This window comes from Oryx dammah, unplaced genomic scaffold (assembly GCF_014754425.2).
Source record: "Oryx dammah isolate SB20612 unplaced genomic scaffold, SCBI_Odam_1.1 HiC_scaffold_18, whole genome shotgun sequence".
NCBI classification, from domain to species: domain Eukaryota; kingdom Metazoa; phylum Chordata; class Mammalia; order Artiodactyla; family Bovidae; genus Oryx; species Oryx dammah.
This window is the reverse complement of record NW_024070202.1, coordinates 65,767,824-65,793,120: the sequence shown is the minus strand read 5'-3', so window position 1 is coordinate 65,793,120 and position 25,297 is coordinate 65,767,824. Positions and strand designations below refer to the sequence as shown.

General features: G+C 54.7%; 1 protein-coding gene across 2 annotated transcripts in view; it reads left to right on the top strand.

Annotated features, from left to right (window-relative positions):
- MINDY4 (MINDY lysine 48 deubiquitinase 4) overlaps window positions 1-25,297 on the top strand; it is a 119,582-nt gene that overhangs the window by 82,823 nt on the left and 11,462 nt on the right. The window contains exons 13-17 of one of the 2 annotated variants that reach the window (XM_040259689.1): window positions 1,551-1,618; window positions 12,954-13,017; window positions 16,398-16,559; window positions 22,859-23,039; window positions 23,613-23,685. In XM_040259689.1, coding sequence (XP_040115623.1) covers window positions 1,551-1,618; window positions 12,954-13,017; window positions 16,398-16,559; window positions 22,859-23,039; window positions 23,613-23,685 — 548 coding nt within the window. Of the gene's footprint in view, window positions 1-1,550; window positions 1,619-12,953; window positions 13,018-16,397; window positions 16,560-22,858; window positions 23,040-23,612; window positions 23,690-25,297 lie in introns of those variants that run through there. The other variant, XM_040259690.1, reaches the window with a different exon arrangement.

The following is a 25,297-nucleotide window of genomic DNA, read 5'->3' as shown; positions in this document are numbered from 1 at the left end:
CCCGACCCCTTTCGTGCCCTTCTCCCTTTCCCTCTCCTCACTGATATATATCTGTGAGTCTGTTTCTGCTTTATTATATTAATTCATTTATTTTTTAGATCCCACATAAAAGTGGTAACATATAGTATTTATCTTCCCCTGATAAATTCTATATTTTGATGAAAAGAAAATATTATCAGAAGTTTGAGCTAAAATAGTTTGTGTAGTTGAATACCATATTTGGCTCTGAGCTTCCTAGCAGCCAAGGCAAAACCAAAATGGAAATATGGTAAGTTATATAATTCTCATTCTTCCAGGAAAGTAAACTTTTTTTTCAGTTTTAAGTTCAAAAAGAAACTGATCACCTATTAATAACAATGACTATAATTACAGGCAGCATTTCCAACAATAACTCACAGAAGTAGTACTGTCCCCATAGGAGGATGAGTAATACCTTCACACCCTTTTGCACCTGGGAGAGCATTCCTCTAGGAAGCAAAAGTGACATAGTCCATCCTAGTCATTCGTGGCCTGCTGGGCCTGCCGGGCTCACTGGACAGGTGGGCCTTGAGGACCCAGTACCAGACTGACTGTTAACATAGGTGTCAGGCCCTGTTTGAAGTACTTTACCAGGGCGATCTCACTTAATCTTCACAACAACCTTATGAGGATGGCTCCTGTTTGCATTATCCTTGTTTTACAGATGAGAAGACTGGGGATGAAAAATTAAGAAATGTCCCTGTGGTCACATAGCTAGGAGTCGGGGTGCAGAGCTGGGATGTAAACCCAGGCAGCAGACCTCTGGCTCCAGACCAGGGTTGAGACTAGGGGAAGGCAAGTGGGGCACTCCTCAAATTCAAAGGGGTCCGCTCAAACCTTAGTAATCAGCATAAATAATATTTTAGTGCAATAGTTAAAAACTATTAAATTAATTTAAAATAAATTCATGATGAACAGCAAAATATTTTGAGAAGACAGACTCTGCCCTTGCACTTGCCAGGCTCACCTCACTAGCACCTCCCCACCTGACCCTCCTCCAGCCTGCTCCCTGCCCAGTGCAGTTCTTAGGACCCCTTAGGAATAAGGGATTTGGAATCAGAGGGAGCCCCCTGGATTCCCAGTGGGTTGCCTGCAAGTTGTGTGACCTTGGGCCAGTTACTCAATTTCTGAGCCCAAGTTTCCTTGCACGGCAGAGGCAGTGAATATGGTATTTATCATATAGGCCTGGGGTAGTTTTAGTTGTGATAATGAGCAGAAGACACTTGCTCGGCAGTGGAGGCCACCACTGTCCACGAGCTTCCAGGACTCCAAGGCCGTGAGTGTTTACTTCCCGCGGGGGCACTGCATCTGCTCCGTTGTCACTCAGGCTTGTGTGTTCCTCATCCCTTTGGGAATCTGGTTAGGGAGACCTGCATGGAGTCTGCTGTGGCCTCATCTGGCAACCTCTGGGACCCAGCTCGAAGCAACAATAACCAGCTCGAAGCTCAAAACCCAGGGTGTGGTCCCCAAGGAACCCAGAGGAGGGAGGTGCAGACACATGATGGGTTCTCACTGCTTTCTCCTCTTTCCAGTTTGAAGCAGGCCCTTACGGATGTGTCCTGCTCACACTGTCGGCCATCCTGTCCAGATCTACAGAGCTGTGAGTATCTTCCCCACTTAGTTCCTGGAGCTGGGCATATCTCTCTGGTCACTGAAGAGCTTGGCACACAGTGGGTGCTCAGTGAGCCTGGTGGCAGTGCACTGGGGGGTCAGTAGGCTAGTGGAGAGAACAGTTTCATCCTCTGTACACGTGGGCAGCACTACCTTCTCCTCCATCTCCCCACATGTACTGGGGAGTGCAGGGGACTTGGATCCAAAAGACCCCCCACACCCCCTCAAGAGCTCATAGCACCCCTGGGGTCCTAGCAGCACTGCAGTGGGCGAGTGCTTGAGGGTGCACGTGGACTCCCCTGGATGTGTGCAGGGCTGGACAGTTGAGGCTGGGAGCTGGGAGATGACCACGGGCCCTGTGGACATGCTGTAGGCCAAGGCAGTCCCAAAGGCTTCCAGGTTCGTGTCTAGAGCCAACTCTGAGGGCTGAGTCGGGGGGTGCACCGGGGCCTTAGAGGCTGGGGGAGCAGGGAGGTTGGATCCCCGACTTGTACTCTGGGCATCCCTGTCAAACTCAGGCTCCCAGGCTGCCTGAGAGCTGGAGCTCTGCCATCACCCTCATTCCCTGGGTGCTTTCTAGGCCTCTTTTCCATAGTTGTCACCTGAGCATTGTGTCACCAGGGAGGGTAACAGATTAATAGCACATTAATAGGTTTGTAAAGTAGAATCGATTACCCCATCTACTTTCAAGCAGAGCGCAGACCCCAGAGGACGTGGAGAGCAAGGGGGATAAATTTTCACTTGATGGGGGAGCAGGGTGTGTATGGTATTGGGGAAGATCTGAAAACAGCTCTGAGTAGGGGAGGTGGAAAGAGTAGCTATGGGGTGCCCAGGCTGGCGGGGGGCCCGGCAGAAGGAGATGCTTGCTCCTGGATCCTGGGCCTGGGTAGATCTTGTCCACATTCCCCCAGGCCTTGGGTGCTGGTGGGAGGAGAGGGAGGCCAGAGCTCTTTATCCTCGTGCTGCGGGCCGGCCTGCTGCTCACTGCTACTGACCTTATTAAATGCGTGTGTGTGCACTTTCTAATGGCATTTTTTTCTTCTAATCCTGCCATAATGATATGATTCATTCCTGGCTGAGCTCACGTGCACGGAGACCGTAAGCTGCAGCGCTGCCTTCTCCCCAGGCCTGGGTTTGCTAATCCCTGGGCTGACCGGTGTGTGTGGGACAATCCTGAGCTTCCTGACTGGAGGACCAGGCCTTTCTGCAGTCCTCTGGGCCCGTTTCTCCCTCTGCATGGGGGCCCCCTGACTCTGGGGGTCGAGGTCTCTGTGCTTAGAGTGTCTCTGCTGTTGGTGCCACTTGCCAGCCTGGAAGCTGGGCCCCTGTTCACACGCATGCTCCTTAGGGAGCTGCTCAGGCAGCCATGTCCATCTGAGGGGCCTTCAGGGCCCCCCATCCAGACTCTGCTTCATGTTCTCCAGAGCTCCACCAACGGGGTGGCTTCTGCCACCTGCCCGCCCCATCCAACCAAGTCAGACCCCTAGGTGCCTGCCTCAGCCGTGGTACCTGTGGGGCATCTGTTTTGGGGTAGGCTGCCCCGCTGGACCAGCACAACCTCATGCCCGTGGGAAGGGGCTGCCAGGCCTCTCCGCCTCCACCATGCACAGACAGAGAAAGAGACATGCACATACTCAGACACACAGGTACACATGCAGACACACACAGCACTGTGGGTCCTCTTGGCCCCAGAGAGAGTATGTAAAGATGGTCTCTCCTGCTCAGGGCCCCTGAGGACCTTCCGTGTGAACTGCAGGCCTGTGGTTCTGAAACCTTTCTGGGCAACTACAGCTATCCTGGCCCCTGCCTGCCAGGAGGACCTCACAGAGACCCGCTCAAGCATTGGCCCCGGCAGCATGTTGGCGGGGTTTGTCTTACTCCTGTGGCTCCCCTTTTCCTTCTCCTAAGTAGACAACATAGAGAGCATTCTCATCAGAAGTAAGGACAGCAGCCAGCATGTAGGAAGCTTCCTACCTACCGGGTCCTTGGCTGTAACATTTTACACATTTTACGTTTAATCCCCGTAGCAATCCTGTTAGGTGGCACTCTTGCCACCTCTGTCAGCATCTCTTTCAGATGAGAAAATGAGGATCTGAGAGGTGAGTCGAGTGATTTGCCCGAGAGTTACACAGCTCACCTCGGGCAGCCGGGTCCCAGATAGGACTCTTTGGGTTTGTTGTTTAAGGACTTGAACTTGGGAGTAAAACAGACTTGGTTCCATGCCTGCCTCCATACAGCTTTGAGCCCGAGTTTCTTAACTCTGTAAAATGGGGCTGATAATTCCTACCTCACAGGGTTAAATGAAGAAGTGCCTGTCGTGTGCCTGGCAGGTCTCTAGGGGTGGAAGGTCTTGGATGGCGGCCGTGATTAGTCCCGTCCCATCCTAGCTGTGCTCAGAGCCTCTCTTGTCCTGTGCTGTCCTGTCTTGCCCTCAGTCTTGGCTGGGTGCCTCGTGGTGTGGATCAGGCCATGGGGATGTCCTGCAAATGGGGGATGGGTCCTTCTTGCTGCCTGGAGACTCCTCTTTGCAGAAATCCCAGTTCTGCAAACACTGCTTAAAAACCACAGGACCAGGCAAACCCAAGGTCCTCCCTGCTCTGGGGTTCAGATTTAGCTTTGCTGAATCCTTTGATACCATTTCAGGGTGATCTGGGGCATAAAGTGGGTAACCCAAAAGAGAGCGTAAGTCTCTCAAATCATATGCTGTTCAGCCAGGAGAAGCGGACCAGGGATGGCTGGGAAACACACCAAGTTCTTCGCAAACATAGTGTGAGTCTGTGTGTGTGTGTGTGGTGGGATGAGTGTGGATGAGAGATGAGTCAGTGTGCAGGCCCGGGTGTGAGATGATGTGGGTTTTGGTGATTGTATCTGAGACTGGGAAGGGTAACTTGACTGTGTGTGTGCGGAAGTGTGAGTGTGACCGAGAGCACGGCCGACCCTCCTTCTAGCAAGGCTCTGAGACGCATGTCTGAGTCCCACGGGGGGCTGTCACCCCAGAGTCAGTTCCTCGTGTCTGTGGGATGTCCCCAGCGCTGGGTGGAGCCAGGGTGAGGGTACCATGGACAGACAGATGCAGTAGGGTGCAGCCTGCCCCCTTCGCCCTCAGAGGCTGAAAGAACCGCAGCAAAGCTGGCCTTTGAGTTTTGTTTACTCCAGGCTGAGTGCAAAGCCTTGAGAAGGCTTTATTATTTTTCTGCTTGATTTCAAGCCATCTATTTTCTTTCCTAAGATCTCGAGTTGCTTACAGTAAATCTCATGCAAGCTTTCATGTTTGCCTAGCCCCCCTGTTTTACAAACCGCCTGGCCCAGAACTTTCCCCAGCACATTCTCAGAAACCCCAAAGATGCTCAGGGTTGTGGGGTCAAGGTCAGCTCCGTGCCAGGCCTACAGAGCGCAGCGCAGGGGTGTGCCAGCCCCTCGGCACAGGGGGGGCTCGGGCGACGCCCCTTGGGTGACTTAGGCCCAGAGGGTGGGGGGAGACGGCTTGTGAAGAAAACCTTTTCATTCAGTAGACCTTTGGCATTCATTACAGTGGCAACTTTGGATGCCCAAGGGCAGTCTTGAAAGTCCAGAAGAGGCAGTACTTTGTCATTTGCTGAAGTAATTTTTGGGCAGCACAAGCCAGGCACTGAGGGTGTGGAGCAGCCCCCACGCCATGTGGCTCTGTGTTCTTTGTAACCGTCTCCAACACAGTGAAAACAGCAACACAGTGAAACAGCCTGGAACTGAAGGCCAGCCATGAGTGCTGGTTAGGCAAAGGCAAGTAACAGAAAGGCACTTCTTACCATAAGCAGAAAACACTATTAACTGATTCATGTCAAGCGCAGGGCTTTGGGAGTGACTGGATCTAGAAACCCAAACAGTGTCTTTGGGACTGGGTGTCCTCCCTGTCTCTTCACTCTTCCTCTGCGTGTCTCGGCCGTGTTCCCAGGGGAGCCTCCTGCATGGTGGGCTCCAGGGAGCCTTTTCACTGGCACTCCTCAGCCTACCGGGAGCTGTGTCGTGTCCCCACTTCTGATACCTCATAGTGGGCAGGCCTGGGCTGCACCTATTGTGGTGCATGTGAACTCAGGGAGCTGCCTCCGAAGGTGGTCAACCCCTCCTCCCCCGCCCAGGGACCCACCACACTGGCTGGGGAAGGGATGGGCAAGGGATGGGCTGTATGGTGAGGACCTTGAGGTGTGGGACATATCCAGGAGCTGGAGGGGGCTTGAACTTGGGGGTGGGTTAGATCTGGGCCCGGCAGGACACCCTCAGAGAAGGAGAGAAGCAGCGGCAAAGCTTCCGGTCTGGCTGAGGGGGGCTGGGCTGGCTGGTGGCTGGTGACATAGGGATTTGAGCAGAGGGCTGTTCTGCTGAGAATCATAGGATCTTGGTGGCCCCAGATGTGCTGTCCTGGTGGGAAGGGATAGACAGGATTCTCATCAGCGTTCTCCTCCACCCTCCTGTCATACTCCCTAAACCCGAGCCCAGGAAGGGAGGTGCACACAGAACCACCCAGACCATGTGCCCTGACTCCACCCTGAATGGAGCCTCGCCTCTCTCCCTTGTCTCTTCCAGGTGGGACACGGAGACCAAGCAAAATGGTTAATGGTCCTCCTTCCCAACATGGCAAGTTCTTTTGACTATAGGTGGGAGACTGGAGGATAGGAACTTTCTCAATGAACAGGTCACCTTTAACCTGGATTTGAATTTCAGTGGAGGCCGTATTTGAAGGCAAAAGGAAAAGAGGGCGGCCGAGGATGAGATGGTTAGATGGCATCACCAACTCAGTGGACATGAGTTTGAGCAAGCTCCGGGAGATGGTGAAGGACAGCGAAGTCTGGCATGCTGTAGTCCATGGGGTCACAGAGAGTCGGCCAAGACTTCACGACTGAACGACAGCAAAGGAGGAGGGGTAGTGAGTGCTTTCAGCAGTCGTGTCTGAAGAGGCCAGGGTGGTATGTGGAAGGCAGACCCAAAGGGCTTGCCTATACTTTGTCACTGGAAATAGCAGACACTCTCCCCAGACCCCCTTCCTTCGACTGACCTTGCTTCCTCCTGGGTTCCCTTTCTGGGAGTGCCCAGCTGCCCTGTCTCCCAGCTCCTGTGCAGTGACCAGAGTTGTGTCCTGTAGCTCTCTTGTCCGCTCCCTCACCCCGAGGAAGCCAGGATCTGAGGGTGCAGCCTCGGCTGGAGGTGGAGGGGAGAGAGAGGGGCCCTGGGCCCCTGCAGGTGCACAGCAGATGGGCCCCGAATGATGTGAGCCTGCCTACACCCAGCCCCTGGAACAGCTTCCCGAAGCTGGGTCTCAGGCAGTGTTTGGAGGCAGACAGAAGCAGGCGTGCCTCCCACTCAACTGAGGCTGGCCAAAAAAGCCTACCCTAGGCTTTGCAGGCTGATGGTAGCCCAAGGGGCAGGCCCATCGGCCTGGGGTCATTATCCCATTTTGCAGATGTGGGGACCAAGGCTCTTAGAATTCAGGGCAGGTTGGCACACAGCTGACACCATCGCCCGCATATCCTGTGCCTACATGGCCCTTCCTGGGCTGGGGGAGGAATGACAGCCTCTGCTTGGCCATGTCCCTCTGCTTAGAAGGAGAATGGGAAATAGGACACCAGGGAGTCCTAAACAAACTGATGTTTGTTTTCTGGCTTCACTTTCCACTTCATTTCAGCCAGCATGGTCTGCTCCTAGATGCTGAGATGGCAAGTCATGGCCAGTGAGTGCCAGCAGGGCGTGGCTGAGGGTGGCAGAGCTGGGAGGGTCTCTTGATGCCTGGTGACCCAGCAGCCCTACCCATTGACCCTAGGGCTACACCTGCTTGTTTCACGAAGGGCTCGCTCAGATGCCTGGGTAGAGAGGACTGGCCTCAGGAGGAAGAATAGACCATTCACCTTTGGAAGGAATCTCCTGTTCCAGTCTAGCTTCAGCTGCTTGGGTGGGAAGCTTGTTTCCGCCTGCCTCTGACCACGGCCTGGGACCCCACTTCCAGAGGCTGTTCCATAAGATGGGTGTGGGCAAGCTCACATCATTTCGGGTCCATCCGCTCTGCACCTGCAGGGTTAGGGCCCAGTTCTGGGTGCTGCAGGACTGGATGGACAGTGTCACCCTGACCCTCCAAGTCCTTGCTGCTTGGAGGAGCAAGGCTGGCACCCAGAAAGCAGTGGGTATGGGGGAGCACTCTTCGGAAGGGGGTATCCACAGAGAGATGGTGCATCTCTCTCCTGGGTCATGGGAGGTGTCTCTTTATGGAGGAGATGATATTTAGCAGAGCTTGAGGGCTTCATTGGAAGGGTTGTGGCAGGCAGCAAGGATAAAGCAGGCGAAGGCCTGCTGAGAGGTCTTCAGGGAATGGTTCCTCCAGGTGTGGTTGGAAGGAAGGTATGGACATGTGGGGGGAGGACCAGGAGCAGTGAGGGGAAAAGGGATGGGGGGAAGGGCTTGGCCATCTCTGTTTTCTCTTGCTTCATTTAGGTCCGTCCCTCCCTCTCCATCCCCATACCTTGCTCTGTTCCTGGGTCCCTGTCTAGCCCATTCCTCTTTAGGGCCCCTGCCGGCAGAATGGAAATAGCACCTGTTCCCTCCCATCTGGGGAGCTGTCTGGGGTTTGCAAGTCTTTTTTATGGGCTCATCCCTTATCGCAACAACACTTTGAGGTGGTTATTGTTATCCCTGTCAGGGGATGCCATGCTCAAGGCTCAGAGGTAGAAAACAATTTACCAAAGGTCACAGCGCAGGTGGCAGAGGGGAGCTGGCACCCAGATGTTCTGACTCATTGTCAATCCCCTGCCGACCTTCCTGAGAAAACAGTCAGTATCCACCACATCCAGATCCTTTTTAGATATCCATGGCCACAGTTCAGTCGCTGGGAGTGGAGCTTCCATCTATTCTGGGTTCTTGGCCATGATACGAATAGTCGAAGTTCCAGGAATCGCAGCCGCTCAGTCATTGTTATTTTTTTTGTTGTTGTTGTTATGGCTGTTATCATAGGAAACAGGAAGTGACATTTCCCAAATGTCAAGTGCTTTATATAGTTCATCTCATCCAGTTCTCACAGCAATTCTGTAATAGAAAAAGGTGTCTTCATACCCATTTTGCAGGTGGGGAAACTGAGGCTCAAAGAGGGAAGTAATCCCAGTGTCCCTGAGCTGAGAGCCCAGGTTCTCTTAGTTGTTCCACAGCTGTCCTTTCACTGTTGATGTTGCCCTCAAGAGTCAATAGAAGTCCCCACAATAGGTGGTGGTTTCTGGAGGCCACTGCAGGTGGCTGGGAGTACAGTGGGAGGTGCATTATCTGGGGGAGGGTCTCCTGGGAGGGACAGGCAGGAGCTGGCCCAGTGGGGTCTCGGGGTGCCCTGGGCCTGGCACCCCAGAGGTCAGGTGGAGGGAAGGTGGCTGGTGAGGTCCTGCTAAAAATAGTTGGTTAATTACCAACTATTTTTAGGCATGATGTTTTAAATATCAGAGTTGTGGATCAGACACACTTGTTCACATCCTGGAAGGTCCCTGGAGACCTTTCTGCTCCAGGCCTCTGGTTTTATAAATGAAGACACAGGCTGAGAGCGAGGCAGTGACTTGCCCGAGGTCACCCAGCCAGGCCAGTACCCCACTGACCCCGCCTCTCATGGACACTGATTTTAGGTGGATTTTGGCTGTAGGCCAGAACCCTATTTCTCAGCCACTTGGGCGTATCCTTCTTATTCAGAAACTTCTGCACAAAATGCCCAGATTCACATGTTCACTCGCGTGTTGGGTAGGCTTTAGAGTGAAGGGACAAGCTATGTCTCAGTTAGGGAGTGTGGCAACCAGCAGTGGGGTTGCAGGGCTCCCGTACCTGCCTGGAGCTGGCCGACCGGGCTGACTATGATCATGTGTTTCAGGCTGCACTGTGTGATGTTGGTGTCCGGTCAGGGACACAGTCCTGGCCTGCTGACTCTGTATGACCCCAAGTCTCTTCTCCTTTCTGGGTCTCAGTTTCCCCATCATCACAGAGATGGTGGTTCTTGCCTGCTAGCCTCCAAGGCTTTAGGGAGGACTTTCAGGTGTTCCTGAAAGTGTCGGAGACCGCAGACTCTGCAGGTCTGAGGCTTGTGCCCTGGAAGCTGCTCAGAGGCAGAACCTTTGTCCCCCCGAGCCCTGTGTTGGAGGGAGGGTTGGATAGAGCCAGTGAAGCTCTCAGAGCAGCTTCAGGCTGAGAGTGAGCTGGCACCTGTCACTACCTCTGGGCCAGCTGCATCCTTTCTCTGGCCATTCATTCTCCCATCTGCACAATGCTGGGCCCTGGGGAATCTGCCAGCCCTGACGCCCTCTTTGTTCTGTTTCTTGGTACAGAGCAGTGTCTCAGGACCTCCCGACATAGGCAGAGCTGAGAGAAACTGTCTTTGCTGGCACCCTGAGCAGAGCCCCCTCCTCTGTCAGCAGGTGGACTGGACACCCCCAGGGTTGGGCCATCACCCCAGACCATTGATCCAGGTTCTGGCCCTTGGCTTCCAGAATGCTGAGGAGGTTGGTGGCAGGGCAGTTAGGGCCAAGCCCCTCCTCGTAAGTTTTCATGCCTTGGGGAGGTCCGCTCAGGCTCCCACCACTCTGTGCTTCCTGAAATCTAAAATCCAGGCAAGCGCCTGTTCCTTGAGGGGGTCCCCAGTACAAGACAGTCTCAGGGGACAGACTTCATCAGGCCCTGACTCCTCCTGGCTCCTGTCACCCAGTCTGGTTCCCGGGTCCTCGGGCTCTGCAGAACTCCCCTGGGTCCAGTGTTGTCTAGCCCCCAGAAGGACCATGGAAGTAATAACCTGCTCATTAGACTGGAATGCTAGTCAGTCCTAGGGGAGGGCCCATTGCAACTTGAAGATCAGAAGCTCAGAAGGTAGGGACCCTAGAGCCCTGCAGCAACCGCCCCCCACCAACTGATTCAGCCCCTACTCCTGGGACACTGCCTGGCCTTGCACAAAGCCCCTCGTATTACAAAAGGGGAGACTGAGACCCAGAGAGGGGAGGTCTGTGGCCCCACAGTGAATGAGGGCTAGAACTCAGGCATGGTGCTGGCCCTCCCATGTGAATTGCCTCATCTCTGGGCAGAGCAGAAGCTGCTGTTTCTTTGCTCCGAGACTCCTCACATTCAGCTCTCCAGGGATTTCCCCTGGAGGGAGGTCTGGGCATCTAGATTTGCCAAAGTTGTAAATCTTTTAAGCCATAAGCTGCTCCTTGGCGTCTCCCAAACACCCTGATATGAAATACAGATGTTCCTCCCTTTTAATATCTAAGTCTACTTCTGAATTTCCCATCATGTTTGCACCTAAGGATGCAATTACCATTTCCTCCCATTGTCCTCTCTGCCCGTCCCTCTGCTCTCAGCTGACGCAGGCGCTCAGCCCTTCTGGGTGAACATGAGACTGAGATTATGAAGATCAGACTGCTTCTGAAAGCTTCGGGGCGGCTCGGGGCCAGCGATGCTTATCAGTCTGCCCAGGGCCCCTCTGAGGTTATTTTCTTCCCTTCAAAAGATGCCTGTGTATGCCACGAGGAGTATTTCCATCAATTCTTCTGCCCGAGCCAGCACCAGCTGCACGCCACCCTCGGCCATTTGTCCCCCTGTACCCCTAGCTGACTCCTTCCCAGGCCTGCTGGGCCATGTCTGGTGGGCCAACCTTCAGGGCCCTTCCGAAGGACTCCCACCTCAGTGGTTTTCTGCTGGGCTCTGCAGTGCTAACCCAGGGCCGTGTGGACCACGGACCATCCCTGTTTGACTACAGTTAGTAAAAACCACAAGAAAGGCTTCCTCTTGTGGAGTTGTGGAGCTGGGGTTTCTACGGTGGAACCAGGGTGTATGTTTTAGGTTTATGGACTTATGACAGGTTTTAGATTTAAAGCATGAAACTGAGGCCAGATTTTTCTTCTCTTCCACTGTAAGGAAAAACAAATGTCATGATTACTTGGCTCTTCCTACCTCTGGGCCACCTCTCGGCACTCTCTTTGGGGTGGGGATGTAGGGGGCAGGCCAGGCCAGGCCATGGCCCGTGCTGGGTGGGCAGCTATAGGGGAGCCAGCTCCCTGGCCTCACATAACACCCCTGCCCCCAGTGTTAACCTCTGAGCTTCTTTCCACATCTATAAAAGCTCAGTCAGATCTGACTCTTTACAGCCCCATGGACTGTAGCCCACCAGGCTCCTCTGTCCATGGAATTTTCCAGGCAAGAATACTAGAGCAGGTTGGCATTTCCTACTCCAGGGGATCTTCCTGACCCAAGGATCAAACCTACCTCTCTCACGTCTCCTACATCGGCAGGTGGATTCTTTACCACTAGCGCCACCTGGGAAGCCCTTCCATGTCTATAAAATATAGTAATTGCCATTTCCCCCCGTGGCTGGAGGTTTGAAATGCTGTCCTCTATAAGTGCAGTCTGTGGAGGGGGGCTCCTTTCTTACTACCCATCCCACAGCTCTGTTCAGCAACAATGCTTTGTGTCCTGAGGGATTTGCTTTGGGGTAAAAGGAGTACTGTCTTCATGGTGAGCTTTCCATACAGTGCGATGGTTTTGAGATTTAGGGGCGAGGGGCTTGCCTCCTAGTACTGACCTCACATGTGACAGGGCCAGTGCTGACAGGACACTCTGCATTGCTCTGGCCCCCAATAGCATACAGTCCTAGAAACCTCTTTCTTTCAGTCTGATGGGTTTCTTTTGGCAAAGTTGCTTTTCCCCTTGTGCCTTTGGGGGGGCACCCATTCTGAAGGTGGAGCCACAGGGGTGACGTGGGGCGAGGGGAACACAAGCCACTGAGACTGGCAGCTAGATCGCCCTCCAGCCCCATCACCCATGAGCTGAGTGTCCTGGGCAAGTCAGTTCTTGGAGCCTTGGTTTTCTTTCAAGATTTAGGAAACATTGATTATACTCCGCCTGATACAGTGTTTGTGCCCAGGTGGCGGTAGCTATTGTTTTTGGACTCAAGGAGGCGTTCAAGGCCATTCCTCCTATTTAACTGACTTGTACACTGAGGACAGGGCTGGGGATGTCCAGCCCCCACCATCAGTAAATGATTGAGTGTGAATGCAGGGCATGGATTCCGGACCCAGGGCCCTTTCTGCCGTGGCATGCTTCTATCACCAGCCGCTGGTTGTCCACAAAGGGCCCGATAAAGCCAGAGTGGAGGCCGTTGCCCAGAGCAGAGTTGAGTCCCAGGCTCCGGCCCCAGGGTAGGCACAGAGCTCAGAAACTCGGGTTCCTGACAAAGCTGGAGTCCTGGGCCTCAGCCTGGAACCCAGGGGAGCCCCGGCCACCCTTGAGGTTTGCCTGGCAGCCCGAGTCAGGCAGAGACGTGCTAACAGCCCTTTCTTCTTGCTCTCCAGTGTTCGCCAGGACTTCGACGTCCCCACCAGCCACCTGATTGGAGCACATGGATACTGCACACAGGTCAGTGGGTAGGGTGGTAGGGTGTAGGGAAGCCTAGCATGTCTTTCCTTTCCTCTTCCTTTCTGGCTTTGCTCCTGCTAGCTCTCCCTGAGGAGCTTTCAGATTCTGCTGGGCTTCCTCATCACAGAGACCTAGAAAGGGAACTCGGGTTAGCTTCTGGTTCTGGGCTTTGCTGTGCCCAATATGTGTGCCTGGAGCTGCAGGAGGTGCCAAAGAGACAGACCCAAGCACTGCCCAGCCCAGAGCCCCGGCATGGATGAGGGGCCCAAGTCCAGCTGTGGCGATGACAGCCCTGGCCCCCTGCATTTGTACAAGATATTGTCTTTAGGACCACCGTCCCCTCTGCATCTTCACAGAGGGGCCCTCCAGGGGCCTTGTGGAGAGCAGGGCTCCCTTAGCACAACTGCTTGTCTTCAGTCCTCCTGGTCTCCTGGTGATGCAAGGAAAAGGATCTGTTTAAGATCCTGTCATGGCAAGCACTTCCCTGGAAGTCCAGTGGTTGAGAATCCACGCTTCCATTGCAGGGGTCACAGTTTCTAATCCCTGGTTGAGGAACTAAGATCCCACATGGAGCAAGGTGCGGCCAAAAAATAAATAAAAATAAGTTTAACATCCTGTCATCAGGTGTCAGGACTGGGAGCCAAATGCCACACCTGACTTCTGCCTGAGCTTTTCTCTGCAAGGCAAGACCTCCCTGAGTGGCCGCCTGGCCATGGTTAAGCCTGACCCTCAGTGCCTCTGGGGGTAGCGTGTGTAGCACAGACTGGGTTAGGTGGAGCTTCTCTGGCTGCTGGGCCCACAAAGGACCCAGCTGTCCTGGGGGTCCTGGCTCACACATGCCAGTCCTGAAAACAGACCTGGGCACCATGCAAGGGCTAGTTCAGGGCCTGTGGTTTGTCTCAGGCACCCAAGGGACATGTGAGGTTGGCTGTTGCCCAGCCCCCAGAGAAAGGTTTCAGGCTGAGCAACCACCGGGAGTGGTCCAGCCCACTCTGGGTGCCTGTCCTCCCTGTGGGAACTTCCCCACGAAGGCAGAGAGCAATGCCACCCAGGGGAGGTCACTTAAGCAGCATACAGAGCCTGAGCTGAATTCTGAGCCGTGTTGGCAGTTTCACTTGTGGCGCGGGCTGGGACAATTTTCTTCCTCTCGCTGAACCTTGGTCTCCTCATTTGTAGAGTGAAACACTGGGACGAGATCAGTCTTCTTCTTCTTCTTTTTTTTTAAGTATTTATATATTTATTTGGCTGCATCAGATCTTAATTGTGGTGCACAGGCTCTTTAGTTAAGGTGTATAAGCTTAGGTACCCCGTGGCATGTGGGATCTTAGTTCCCCAACCAGGGATTGAACCCAAGCTTCCTACATTGGAAGGTAGATTCTTAGCCACTGGACCACCAGGGAAATCCCTAGGTTAGTGCTTTTTGAACTTGGATGTGCACATGAATCCTGCAAAATCTTACTGAAGAGTCAGCTCAGATTCAGCGGGCCTGGACTGGGATCTGAGGTCTTGAATTTCTCACAGGCTTCCAGGAGGGGTGATGCTGCTGGTCCACGGATGACACTTTGAGTTGTGAGGAGCCAGGTGACCACTAAGCTTTGCCACTGTGTGATTTTTGAGACTAGGGTCAGGAAGCAGCCTGTCACTGCTTCTCATTTTGAGAAGACTTTCTGCTCTGAGGAAAGTTTTGGGATACCCCTCACCTGGGGGTCAGGACCTGTTCTTCCCCTTGAAAACCATTTGGGAACACTTGAATGTGTCTGGAGAAGGCTGTGCCTTTCTTCGGCAGCCAGTGCCCCCAAGGTGCAGTATCTCAGAGCAGACATTTCCTCCAAATTCCTTCTCGCTTCCTCTGCAAGAACACAATGAGGCCCCCTCGGCATCTCCCTTCAATAATGGCCCCTCTGCGGCCATCAGAGGGGCCTCTTTTACTACCTCTGGGCCAGGGATACCGCTGTTGACGGAGAGATTTATTAACCTGCACATCGCTCTCACAATTCAGGGGAAAACACTTCTGTGAACTCTGCCCTCCAGAGTTGATGATGGGCAAGGGCTCTTACAGCTGTTCCCACGCACCACCGGGGAGATTCCTGCGGGCTGGCCTCAGACACGCAGCAGCCCTGGCAGGAGGTAGGTTAGACAGAAGGTCCTGCCCCAGCGCCAAGGCTGGGCTCATGCAACCTTCCTTAGTGGCACAGCAGACACTTAAAGGTTGCCCTTAGTCTTGAATCTCTGGCTGGCCAGATGGTCCCCTGAGGGGTGACGAGTGGGGGGAGAGGGAAGGGGCGCCGGAAAGGGGGCTGGAGAGTGAGGGTGGGAGTCTGGCTCTATCGCTGAGCGGCTGCGTGGCCTGGGCAAACCCTCTCCCAGCTGAGAGCCTGATTCCCCATTCCTAACAGGAGGCTGGAGCCCTGGATGCTCTGCTCGGGGAAGGGCCCTTGCAGCCACCCTGGCGCAGGAGGCACTGACTGAGGGCGATGGTCGGAGAGTCACTGCTGCACGAGCCTGGTGGTTCTGGGGCTGGCGGGCGCGTTGGCCTGTCCGGTGTGCAGCAGCTGAGTCCCAAGGCCGTGCTGCCGACAGGGCGAGAGACAGAGCAGGACCCAGGCCGGGGCCTGCCTGCCCCCTCTTCCCTGCCTCAGCTGGCCTCTCCTCTCCCCGTCCCTGGAAGACCCTGCCCTCACCGATGAAATCCTAGTACAGCCTGGATCTGAGTTTCTGGTGTCTCTCCATTGTCAGCTTCCTGACGTTGAGAACATGCTCTGGTTACGCAAGATGTTATCTGTGGGGGAAGCTGAGCGAAGGGTACACAGGAACCCTCTGTGCTATTTTTACAATTTCTTTTGATTCTCTAAAATTATTTCAAAATAAAAAAAAGCTTATTAAGAAAAGAAAGTCCAACACTTCAGGACCCACCCAAATGTCGCTTCTCCACAAAGCGTCTCTGACCCAGTCATGCGGTCCCGCGTCCGTGTGGGCCACGAGTGCTCTATGCACACATTTTTTACAGCTCTGGTCACTTCCTACATTGTTCTTCAGGCATGCAGGCCCGTACCTGATCCTCCCTGCTCTAGACCCGGACGCCCGAGCTCAGGAGCCACTCTTTCCCTCCATCAGGAACACCGCCCCCCCCCCCCGCCCCCCAGCGGGGTCCCGGGTGCAGCTGATGCTCAGTGACTGCTTGTGGGGTAAAGACGGATGAGTTCCCCGAGTCGCTTTGATGAGCAGAGCTGGCAGCTTCCCCGAGGGCTGGGGGGAGGGCTGGGTACTGCACCTCTGATGTCGGGCTCTTGTTCTCCTTGCTTTCTTCCTTCCTTCTCCACCCTTTTTCTCTTGTTCCCTGCTTCACCTTGACAAGCCTTTCCCCTTTCTCTCATCAACAGGAACTTGTCAATCTGCTCCTGACCGGGAAGGCTGTGTCCAATGTTTTCAACGACGTGGTGGAGCTGGATTCTGGGAACGGGAACATCACGCTCCTCAAAGGCATCTCCACACGCAGCGACATAGGCTTCCTGTCCCTCTTTGAGCACTACAACGTGTGCCAGGTACCCTCGGAGCGCTCGGGGCCCCGGAGACCCAGGAGCCCAGCTCCTGGGGACCCTCAGGAAGGAGGGAGGAGAAGGAGAGCTCGACTCCAGGTCCCGGGAGCGGGGTCTAGTCTCAGTCACAGAGGCTCCAGAAAAAGTGCGGCTTCCCTGCCATCCAAGGTTCACACCCACAGCCAGCAGACACCCGGACAGGGACTTCAGGGGATTTGTAGCGTGATTGTGCGTCAGAACGGCCGCAGTTGTCGTGTGTGTCTGTGTTGGCTAGGGGGTCTTCTCCAGTGATGAGAACCTGAGGTCTTGGGCCCTGTGTTAGCTTCCTAGAGCTGTCTCAACAAAGCATCACAAGCTAGGTGGCTCAAAACCTCAGAATGTGGTGTTTCATGGCTCTGGAGGATAAGTTCTCCTAATACAAGTCCAAAATCAAGGTGTTGGCAGGGCCACGCTCCTCCTAAAATCCACAAGGAGAATCCTTTCTCGTTCCTTATCGTGTCTGATGTTTTCCAGCGATTCCTGGCGGTCCTTGGCTGGTAGAGGTGTCACACGGCCATCTCCTCCCTCAGCGTCTCCTTCTAAGGAGACAGTCATGTGGACTGCGGGCCCACCCTACTCCACTAACCTCATCCTAGCTAAGTAACCTATAGCAGTCCTGTTTCCCAGTAAAGCCACATGCTGAGGTACAGGGGGCTAGAACTTCAGCAGATCTTTTTTTGAGGGGACACAGTTCAATCGCAATAGGTCTCACTCAGTCTGTTTGCAAGCGTTTTGGTCCCTCTACCTCCCCTCTCACTACAGCTGGAGTCTTAGAAAGGATGTGGCCCCCAGGTGAAGCTGGGCAGAGGGTAGGGTGACAGCATCTCTGGCAGCATGGGCAGAGGACCGCTGGGCCCTGTGTTCTTGTCCCTGCCTGCTGCCAAGCCTTCTCGGAGTCTCAGACTTCATGTCTTCAGGGAAGAATTGTTCTGTGGTCGATTTCGTGAAAGAGTTGTCCTGAGGGAGTAGCAGGAGGTCTTTCTTCAGTGACCAGCCCCGCAGAGGTTCTTGGAGGGTCAGGATGAGGCCTCGTAGATCTTACATTCCCAGAACCAGGGATGCAGAGACTAAGCCAAAGGGATGCTCAGAGCATGCTAGGTGGATGGGATGTGGGGATGTGGGATGTTCAGTTTCATCAAGGCCTTCCTGTGTGATCACATGTTCAAGTGTGGTGTCTCCATTGAACACCACTGTTTGGGTGGCCCCGTCCCCAGACCCCCTCTCAGGGTGACCTCCCACCCCCACAGACAGGAAGCAACCCCGTGGGTTCCAAAGACTTGGGGAGTAAAGAATGAGTGACTCAATGTCAGATGTGCTGATGTGAGGAAGGCACCCAGGAGTGCAGCCACGTGGCCCATGACACGCACCAGGCACCCTGAGCCTTGGACCCTGTGTGGGCTCTGCAGGCATTCACCCGAAATTCCATGGGCTGAGAGGTAATCTTGACCAGGCTCACAGAATCCCAAGGCTTACTAGGAGCCCTGATCTCACTTTTGTGTGGAGGGGTGTTGGTCAAAATGTAAACTATTTTCCTTTGGTCTGTTAGGGGTAATTGAGAGGAATATCAGTTGGGCGTCATCCTTTCCTTGGAGTAAAATGCTGATGGCAAAAATTCAGATCCTACAATGATCCGAATCCTCAAATCCATATGGAACTCCCACCCCAGCCTTCACTGTTTGTTTGATTGGAGATGGGTGCTCTCTCTCCCTGAAACAAGAGGTGGTTTGCTCCTCTGCCTTGGGACAGCAGCCTTGCTAAAGAAGGAACCCTGGGCCTCTCTCCTTCTGCCCAGAGCTCTCTGAGGACCAGGCGTCTGAAGGAGAGGGTTGAGGCCTGGCAGTTGACCAGAGTGCTTTCATCTCCTGTAACTCCACCCTCCATCCTTTTGGTTCTGAGTTCCCCAGAGAATTCATGATTAGCCACATCAAACAGAAGGAATCCAAGGAGGTTTAGCATGCAGGCCCAGACCTGGACCCAGAGCCAGGGCCCCCACTCAGCCTGGCCTGGTCTTTTTCCACCAGGCAGCCCAGATGCTGTTATAGGGAAGTTCTGGTGTTTGGAGCAACCTAGAAATGATGTCCACAGCAAAGCTGTTCCGATAAGGCTGAAGCCTTTCTTTCATGCAGATGGCAGAGCCAGGCCTGCCTTCACTCACAGCCCAGCCCCAGGCTTCTCGGTGCAGCCTCTGGCTGGGAGCCAGAGTTCTGGGCCCTCATGAGTCTGTGGGGGGTGATAGGTCCTGTCAGGTGACCCACACTCCTCCTGTGCCCTGGGAGAAGCAGAGGCAACTCTGGGCCAAAACATGCACCCCTGCCATAAGTAACGAGCCCCTACCCTTCCCACTCCAGCCTGGCTGTGTCCTATGGAACCTAATTTGTTCTCCATGACCAACTGGACTGGCCTTGCCCATCTGATTTCCCCTTACTCCCTCCATCCCCAGGCTCAATGTGAAGGCTAGGCTGCACTGGGAAGACCAGCTCCTCCTGGCTCCTGGTGGCCATGGTGATGGGGGACTGACCGGCCAGGGAGGAAAGCACGGCACAGGGAATTTCACTTAAGGGCTTCTCCATGACCTATGAGTCACGTTCATTGCTTGCCTTCATGGAGGGACCTGGACAAAGACTGAGCTTGGCAGGGAGAGCTCTACAAGCGCCACCCTCCTCCCCTTTGTCCAGCTCCACAAACGGTACCATCTGCCCAGTTACTTGAACCAAGAGCACATCCAGTCCATCAAGAGGTCACGGGACGCCCACCCTAAGTTGTTTCTCAAGTCCTCTTTCAACCCTGTCCGAGCCACCAGCCTCACTGGTCTGAACACCTGTGTCAGCCCAGCTGGCCTCTGGCTCCTGTCCCTACCTCCTTCCAATCGGTTCCTTCTCTGAAGCCAGTGTGATCTTTAAAAGAGTAGATCCATCACATTATTCCATTGCTTAACAGCCTTCCATGGATTCCCAGTCCTCTGAAACTGTTATGGGCTGAATTGTGTCTTCTCCCCAATCTTCAATGCAGCATTAATTTGTTGAAGTCCTAGCTGGCAGTACCTTGGAATGTGACTATGCTTGGAGATAGGGCAATCAAAGAGGTAGCCAAGGGGAAAGAAGTCCGATGGTTGGGCCCAAATCCAGCTGACCGGTGTCCTTATAAGAAGAGGTTGGGACACGGGCACACACTGAGGGCAGACCACTTGAAGACACAGGGAGAAGCTATCCATCTTCATGCCAAGGAGAGGGGCCTCAGAAGAGACCAACCCCACTGACATCTTGACCTGGGACCACCAGCCTTTGGAATTGTGAGAAAATTAATTTCTGTTGTTTGAGCTGCTCAGTCTATGGAACTTTGTTATGCAGCTCTAGCAAACTAATACAGAGACTGTATAGTCCAGACCTTCCCTTGATCCATAAGGCCCTACATCCTGTCCCTGCTTTTCCCACCCTTTGTGTTTTGACTTCACTGTCACTTCTAAGAGGAAGCCTTTCCTAACCTCATCACTCTTATCTCAGTAGAGGTCTCCTCTTGTGGTCCCCTGCCCACCTTGTCATTCTCCATCACAAGAATCTTAGTTCTTTCCTTCACAGGTCTCCTCTTGGTTTTCCCATTTCATTGCTTTTGAGATGCAAACTTGCCCCGTATATGAACACTTCGGAGATTTTGATATATAGTGCCGGTTGATGTGTCCGGCTTTAATTGCCAGCCTGCGTTCTTTCTTAGTGACACACAACTAATGGTGACTCTGATGGCGTCTTAGTTTCAGTGACAGGTGGTGCGAATGTGTCTGTGTGGTTATTTGTTTACCATCTCCACCTCATTCATGGGTAACCCCGCAAGGGCAGGCTGTTCTGGGGTCCTTCATCAATGATGCCTGGGACTGAAGTATAAGTCACGTTGAAAGGATGCAATCCTTGGAGATGGCGGACTGTCACTTTGCCTGAAGTCAAATGTTGGTCCTTTTAGACTAGGGCTTTAAAGCTGGCAGTCCGTGAATGGGTTGGAGGCGTTCACACACCTCTGATGTGCAAAAGATGCAAGAATCCATTTAAAAATACAAGTTGACCCTTGAGCCACTCAGGGGTTAATGTGCATATAATTCGTCATAGGGCCTCCATATCCGCCATTCCTCTGCATCCAGAGTCAACCGGCCATGTAATACTCTAGTAGTTACTATCGAAAAATACCCGTGTATGAGTGGACCCACACGGCTCAAGCCCACGTTGTTCAAGGGTCAACTGTAATCCCTAATGATTGTGCTGCACAGTCACTCACTAGGAGAAAGCCTGGGGCTGTGCCGGGGGATGGGAAATGTGCCCCCACCCTCCTTCCTCGCCCCAGGCCTTTGGTCAGCTACCCTAGAATCCACAGGAAGCGAATTTCGTCTTTGGAAAAAAGTCACCCAATTGGAAGGGGCTCCTGAATGAGAAAACTCATTTATAAATTCCCCGGGCAGCTTTTTTTGCCCTTAATCTTTTGACCATTGCTTAGATGGCAGCCTGCCCTTTTGTCCCTCTGCTGGAAAATTCAAGGTGGCTGATTCTGCAGACGCCGGTTCCTGGCAGGCTGCACGGCCCTTTTTCTTGCAGTGAGTGAGCACTGGCTTCCCAGCCTGCAGGGCTCCCTGTTCGAGGTGATGCCCTCGCCAGAAAAGCCTCTTTTAACTGGAACGGAAGCCAAGTTTGCAGTGGGCTTTAGGCACGTCCAGCCACGTCCCTTAAGACAACGAATTCCCTGCCCCCCTTACCAAGGAGGGAGCTCTGTAGTCACACTTTACTGTTCCCAGGGGGCTGGGGTCAGGGCCAAGTAGGGAGTGGGCAGGGTGCTTGGATAATGAGAAAGTGAGGACTTCGTGAAGTTCACTCTGCTACCCTCTGTTGAAGGTTCACAAGCAAGCATTTCCCCAGAGCACAGTCTCTCTGGCCGAGACATGCTAGCTCCAGGTGGGCTATGGGAGGCCCAGTCTTCTGGGACGGGCCCCGGAGAAAGTATGCCCATCTCCCCACTGGAAAAATAATTCCCATTCTTTCCTTAATCCACAGGCTGCGGCTGTAAATACCTGAGTGTGCAAACATCTCCCCGGGGCTGGTGGGGATTAGGCCGAATCAAGCCTGGCCCACTGCATGTACAGAACTGAAGCAGCCAGGGCCCAGGGTTGGGAATCACAGGTGACAGGGAGAGAGCGTTTTGAAGTCTGGCCACCAAGGGGCAGGCCAGCCATGCATCTGAGTGGGGTGGGGGGCTGGGCCCTGCCTCTCCCCTTTGCAGATCTAACAACAGGAGGGCCCTGATGTTGATCCCAGGCATCTGCCTTGCCCGCAGCACTCCTCCACCATGAAGGTCCTCTGCTGGGGACTTTCCAAAGGACTTCCTCCTTAGGAACTTCCACCATTACTCTCCCCTTCCCTGCTTTTCCCTGATGCCTGCTGTTCCCTGAAGGCCTCTGGACATTTGTCCTGGCATCACCCATTGATGCTCACCCAGAGGCCCTCCTTCCCTTCTCCCCCTGGCTCCAGCTCCACCTGTCTTCAAGCTAAATTCTTAGCTCATGTTCCATTTCAATCACCAGGACCTTCGGTTATCAAACATTTGCTTATGTCAACTGATACTCCCTGAACTGCTGCTAAGGGTATATAGTCCATGCAAGAGGCAGGCAGACACGCTGTTGTAGGGCAGAGGGATGCGCTGTGGCAGAGGAGGGTGGGTACTTGGTACCTAGTTCCTATCCTCACCCCGGGAGCCAGAAGGGGGACATGATGCGTGCTCTCTGACTGGGTCGTCCGGATGATGTGGGACCTGAAGGAGAAGGGAGGTGTACTCATGGACAGGGCGCAGGCATGAGGCTTGCCCTGCTGGATTAGTTTGAGGACTGGTGGGAGGCCCTGTGTGGCTGCGGCTGGGGAGGGGAGGGTATAGGAAGAACTGGTTAGGAGGTCATTGATGGGGGCAGAGGGGCTGCACATGTAGGGGCAGGGGCCTTTGGTGGCAGGATGGGCAGCACCACATGCCAGCTTACTGCTGGAGATGAGGGGAGGGTGATGCCTGCCTTTCAGGCTGGGGTATCTCCCTGTGACTGTCTGTAGGGCAAAGGCCCTGGGAGTGATGGGCTCAGTGGACAGGGACAGCCCTGTGTCAGTGAGCAGCATACACAGGCCGGGATCCCCCACAGGGCCTCGCTGAGGTCAGCCCAGGCCTGGGGTTGGACAGCAGATGCGCCAACCTGCTTCCCTGGGTGGCACGTTGCATCAGGTATCTCCATCTGCTCCCTCTCCCTTGTCCAGGTGGGCTGCTTTCTGAAGACCCCGAGATTCCCGATCTGGGTGGTGTGCAGTGAGAGCCACTTCAGCGTCCTCTTCAGCCAGCAGCTCGAGCTGCTGCGAGATTGGAAGACCGAGCGGCTCTTCGACCTGTACTACTACGATGGCCTGGCCAACCAGCAGGAGCAGATCCGGCTGACCGTCGGTGCGCCACCTCCCCACCCATCCTTTGTGACCGGGGAGCCTTCAGACTGGTTGGGGACGCCGGCCTTAGCACGCCCACTCAGGGCAGGCAGAGAACAATACAGACTTGACTGTTGGGACTGGGGGATCAGAGGGCGAGTAAGAGCAGGGCCTCCTGCAGGAGGGGGCTAGCACTGGGCCTTGAGAAACGGTGGGCTTAAAGGGTGGAAGGTGCGGTGGAGGTTACATAGGAAAGAGCATCGTGCCAGCAAGTTTGGGTTTTTATTCTCTAGGCAGAGGGGAGCCATGGAAGGTTTTGGAGCAAGGGGAGTGTTGGGATGAGATATGTTTTTGGAAAGAACTATTCTGGTAACTGAAGATGGGTGGGGTAGAGACTGGAGATGGGAAGCCAGTGAGTAGGTTCTGTGGTATCTGGGTCAGAGCTGACGGGCAGGAACCAGGGAGGGTCCAAATGAGAGAAGAGCAGTAGCTGCCCGAGGAGTCAGGTCCGAGGAGTAGGGTTGTTGATGCTGACCTCGGGTGAGCCTGGGCCTGGCTGATGACCGTGTGCCTCTCTCTCTCCCTTCCTCCCCAGACACCACCCAGACTGTCCCTGAGGACAGAGACAACGGCCTCGTCCCTCCCCTTGAGCTCTGCATCAGAACCAAGTGAGTCAGGCGCATCTCTGACTTCGGAGCCTTGCCTGAGTGGCGGTGGAAGGGTGTGGGGTGGGGTGCGGCAGTGGTGGGGAGTGGCCTGTAGGAAGGAGAATGGGGTTCCTGGATTGTCCCCACCTAGGAGGGGTGTGTGTGATGGGGAACGGAGGACCCCCACAGACTGGAAAGACTCAATGCGTGGGGCTGTTTCACATGTGGCATTTTGTGGTCACTGGAGCCCAGGGAGAAGCGTGTGATTTGTGAGATGATGTGTCTTCAGACAGCTTGTTAAAATGCCCTGTGTCAGGCGGTGGGGGTGGTGAGTTGGTGCCTCTTGACACCCCTCCTCATTCAAGGCAGCAGCTGCCAGGTATGATGAGTACTGTTAGGCCCAAAGGAGGAAGAACAGATGAGGTTACCCGGTGGTGTCGGGGGTGGGGTGGTGGGGCGCTTGAATAGGATCAGAAGCGAGGAGGACCCAGCCCGGCCAGGGTGTGCTCAGCCATGGCCTCCTGGAGCAGCGACGCCTCTGTGTCGGGGAGGGGCGGCCCGGACCTTCTGCTGGTGCAGGTGGAGCCCTCTGAACACCCAGTGGAGGCAGCCTGGAGCCTCCAAGGCAGTGGGGGTCCTCCAGTCCTCTCACCCAACCCTGAGTCTCTCGGGAGCCTGAGGATCAGGCCAGGGAACTCCTTTGACTCAGCAGTTCTCTGGCCAGGCCCAGAGCTGGGGCGGCACTCTGCGGTGGGGAGGCATTGCCAGCGCTCAGGCTGACCCTTCGCAGAGCCTCTAGGTGGCGACTCAGAGGCCTCAGGGGGCCATGGGAGGGGCAGGCCAGGAGGGAGGAGACCCGGGTTCCTGCAGGGGAGCGGGAGAACTTGCCAGCGTGGGTCCCAGAGTTTGGATCCTGGCCTTGCCGCTTTCTGTCATTGAGCCATCGGACTTCTGTCTGTGCCTCACTTTGTCGTCTGTAAAGTGGGGTTGCTGGCTCACACGGCTGTCATGAAGAGTACCAAGGACATCACCAAGCGCCTTGCACAGCCCTGGTTATTATTGTCTCAGCTGCTCACAACTCCCAGTGACCTTGGGCGGAACCTCTGTTTTCCTGTTTGTGAAGTGGTGGAGGTTGGGGTGGAGGATGTGGGCCATGTCTGGGGCCCCGTGTCTCTGACCGCCTGAGATCCAGGGGGCTCACCGGGAGCCTAGGGCTGCTGCCCAGCCACCCACAGGCCAGTGAGCCCTTGAATGGAGCCGAGGAGAGAAAGTAGGCTCTCCAAACACAGGAAGGGACATAGAGGAGGTGTGGGGACATCTGCCTTGTCCCCCACTCATGCGTCCATCTGCTTATCCATCCACCTGCCTGCCCGCCGGGCCGGGGTGGAGCATTCCTGTGGGGTCATGTGCCAGTGTTTCTTTCGTCGGGAGGATTAAAGGCACACGCAGCCCGCTTTCCTTTCATGTACAAAGGGCCACTCATTCAGAGTGATGAGAGACGGGCAGCAGCAGGGGAAGGAGGTGACACCGACCTTGGCGCCTCCTGCAGGACAGGGTGGGGGCTGCCGGGCATCCTTCCTGCAGGAGGGTCTGCCCAGCGGGGCTCTGGACTGCGCCCTGGACACAGGCTCTG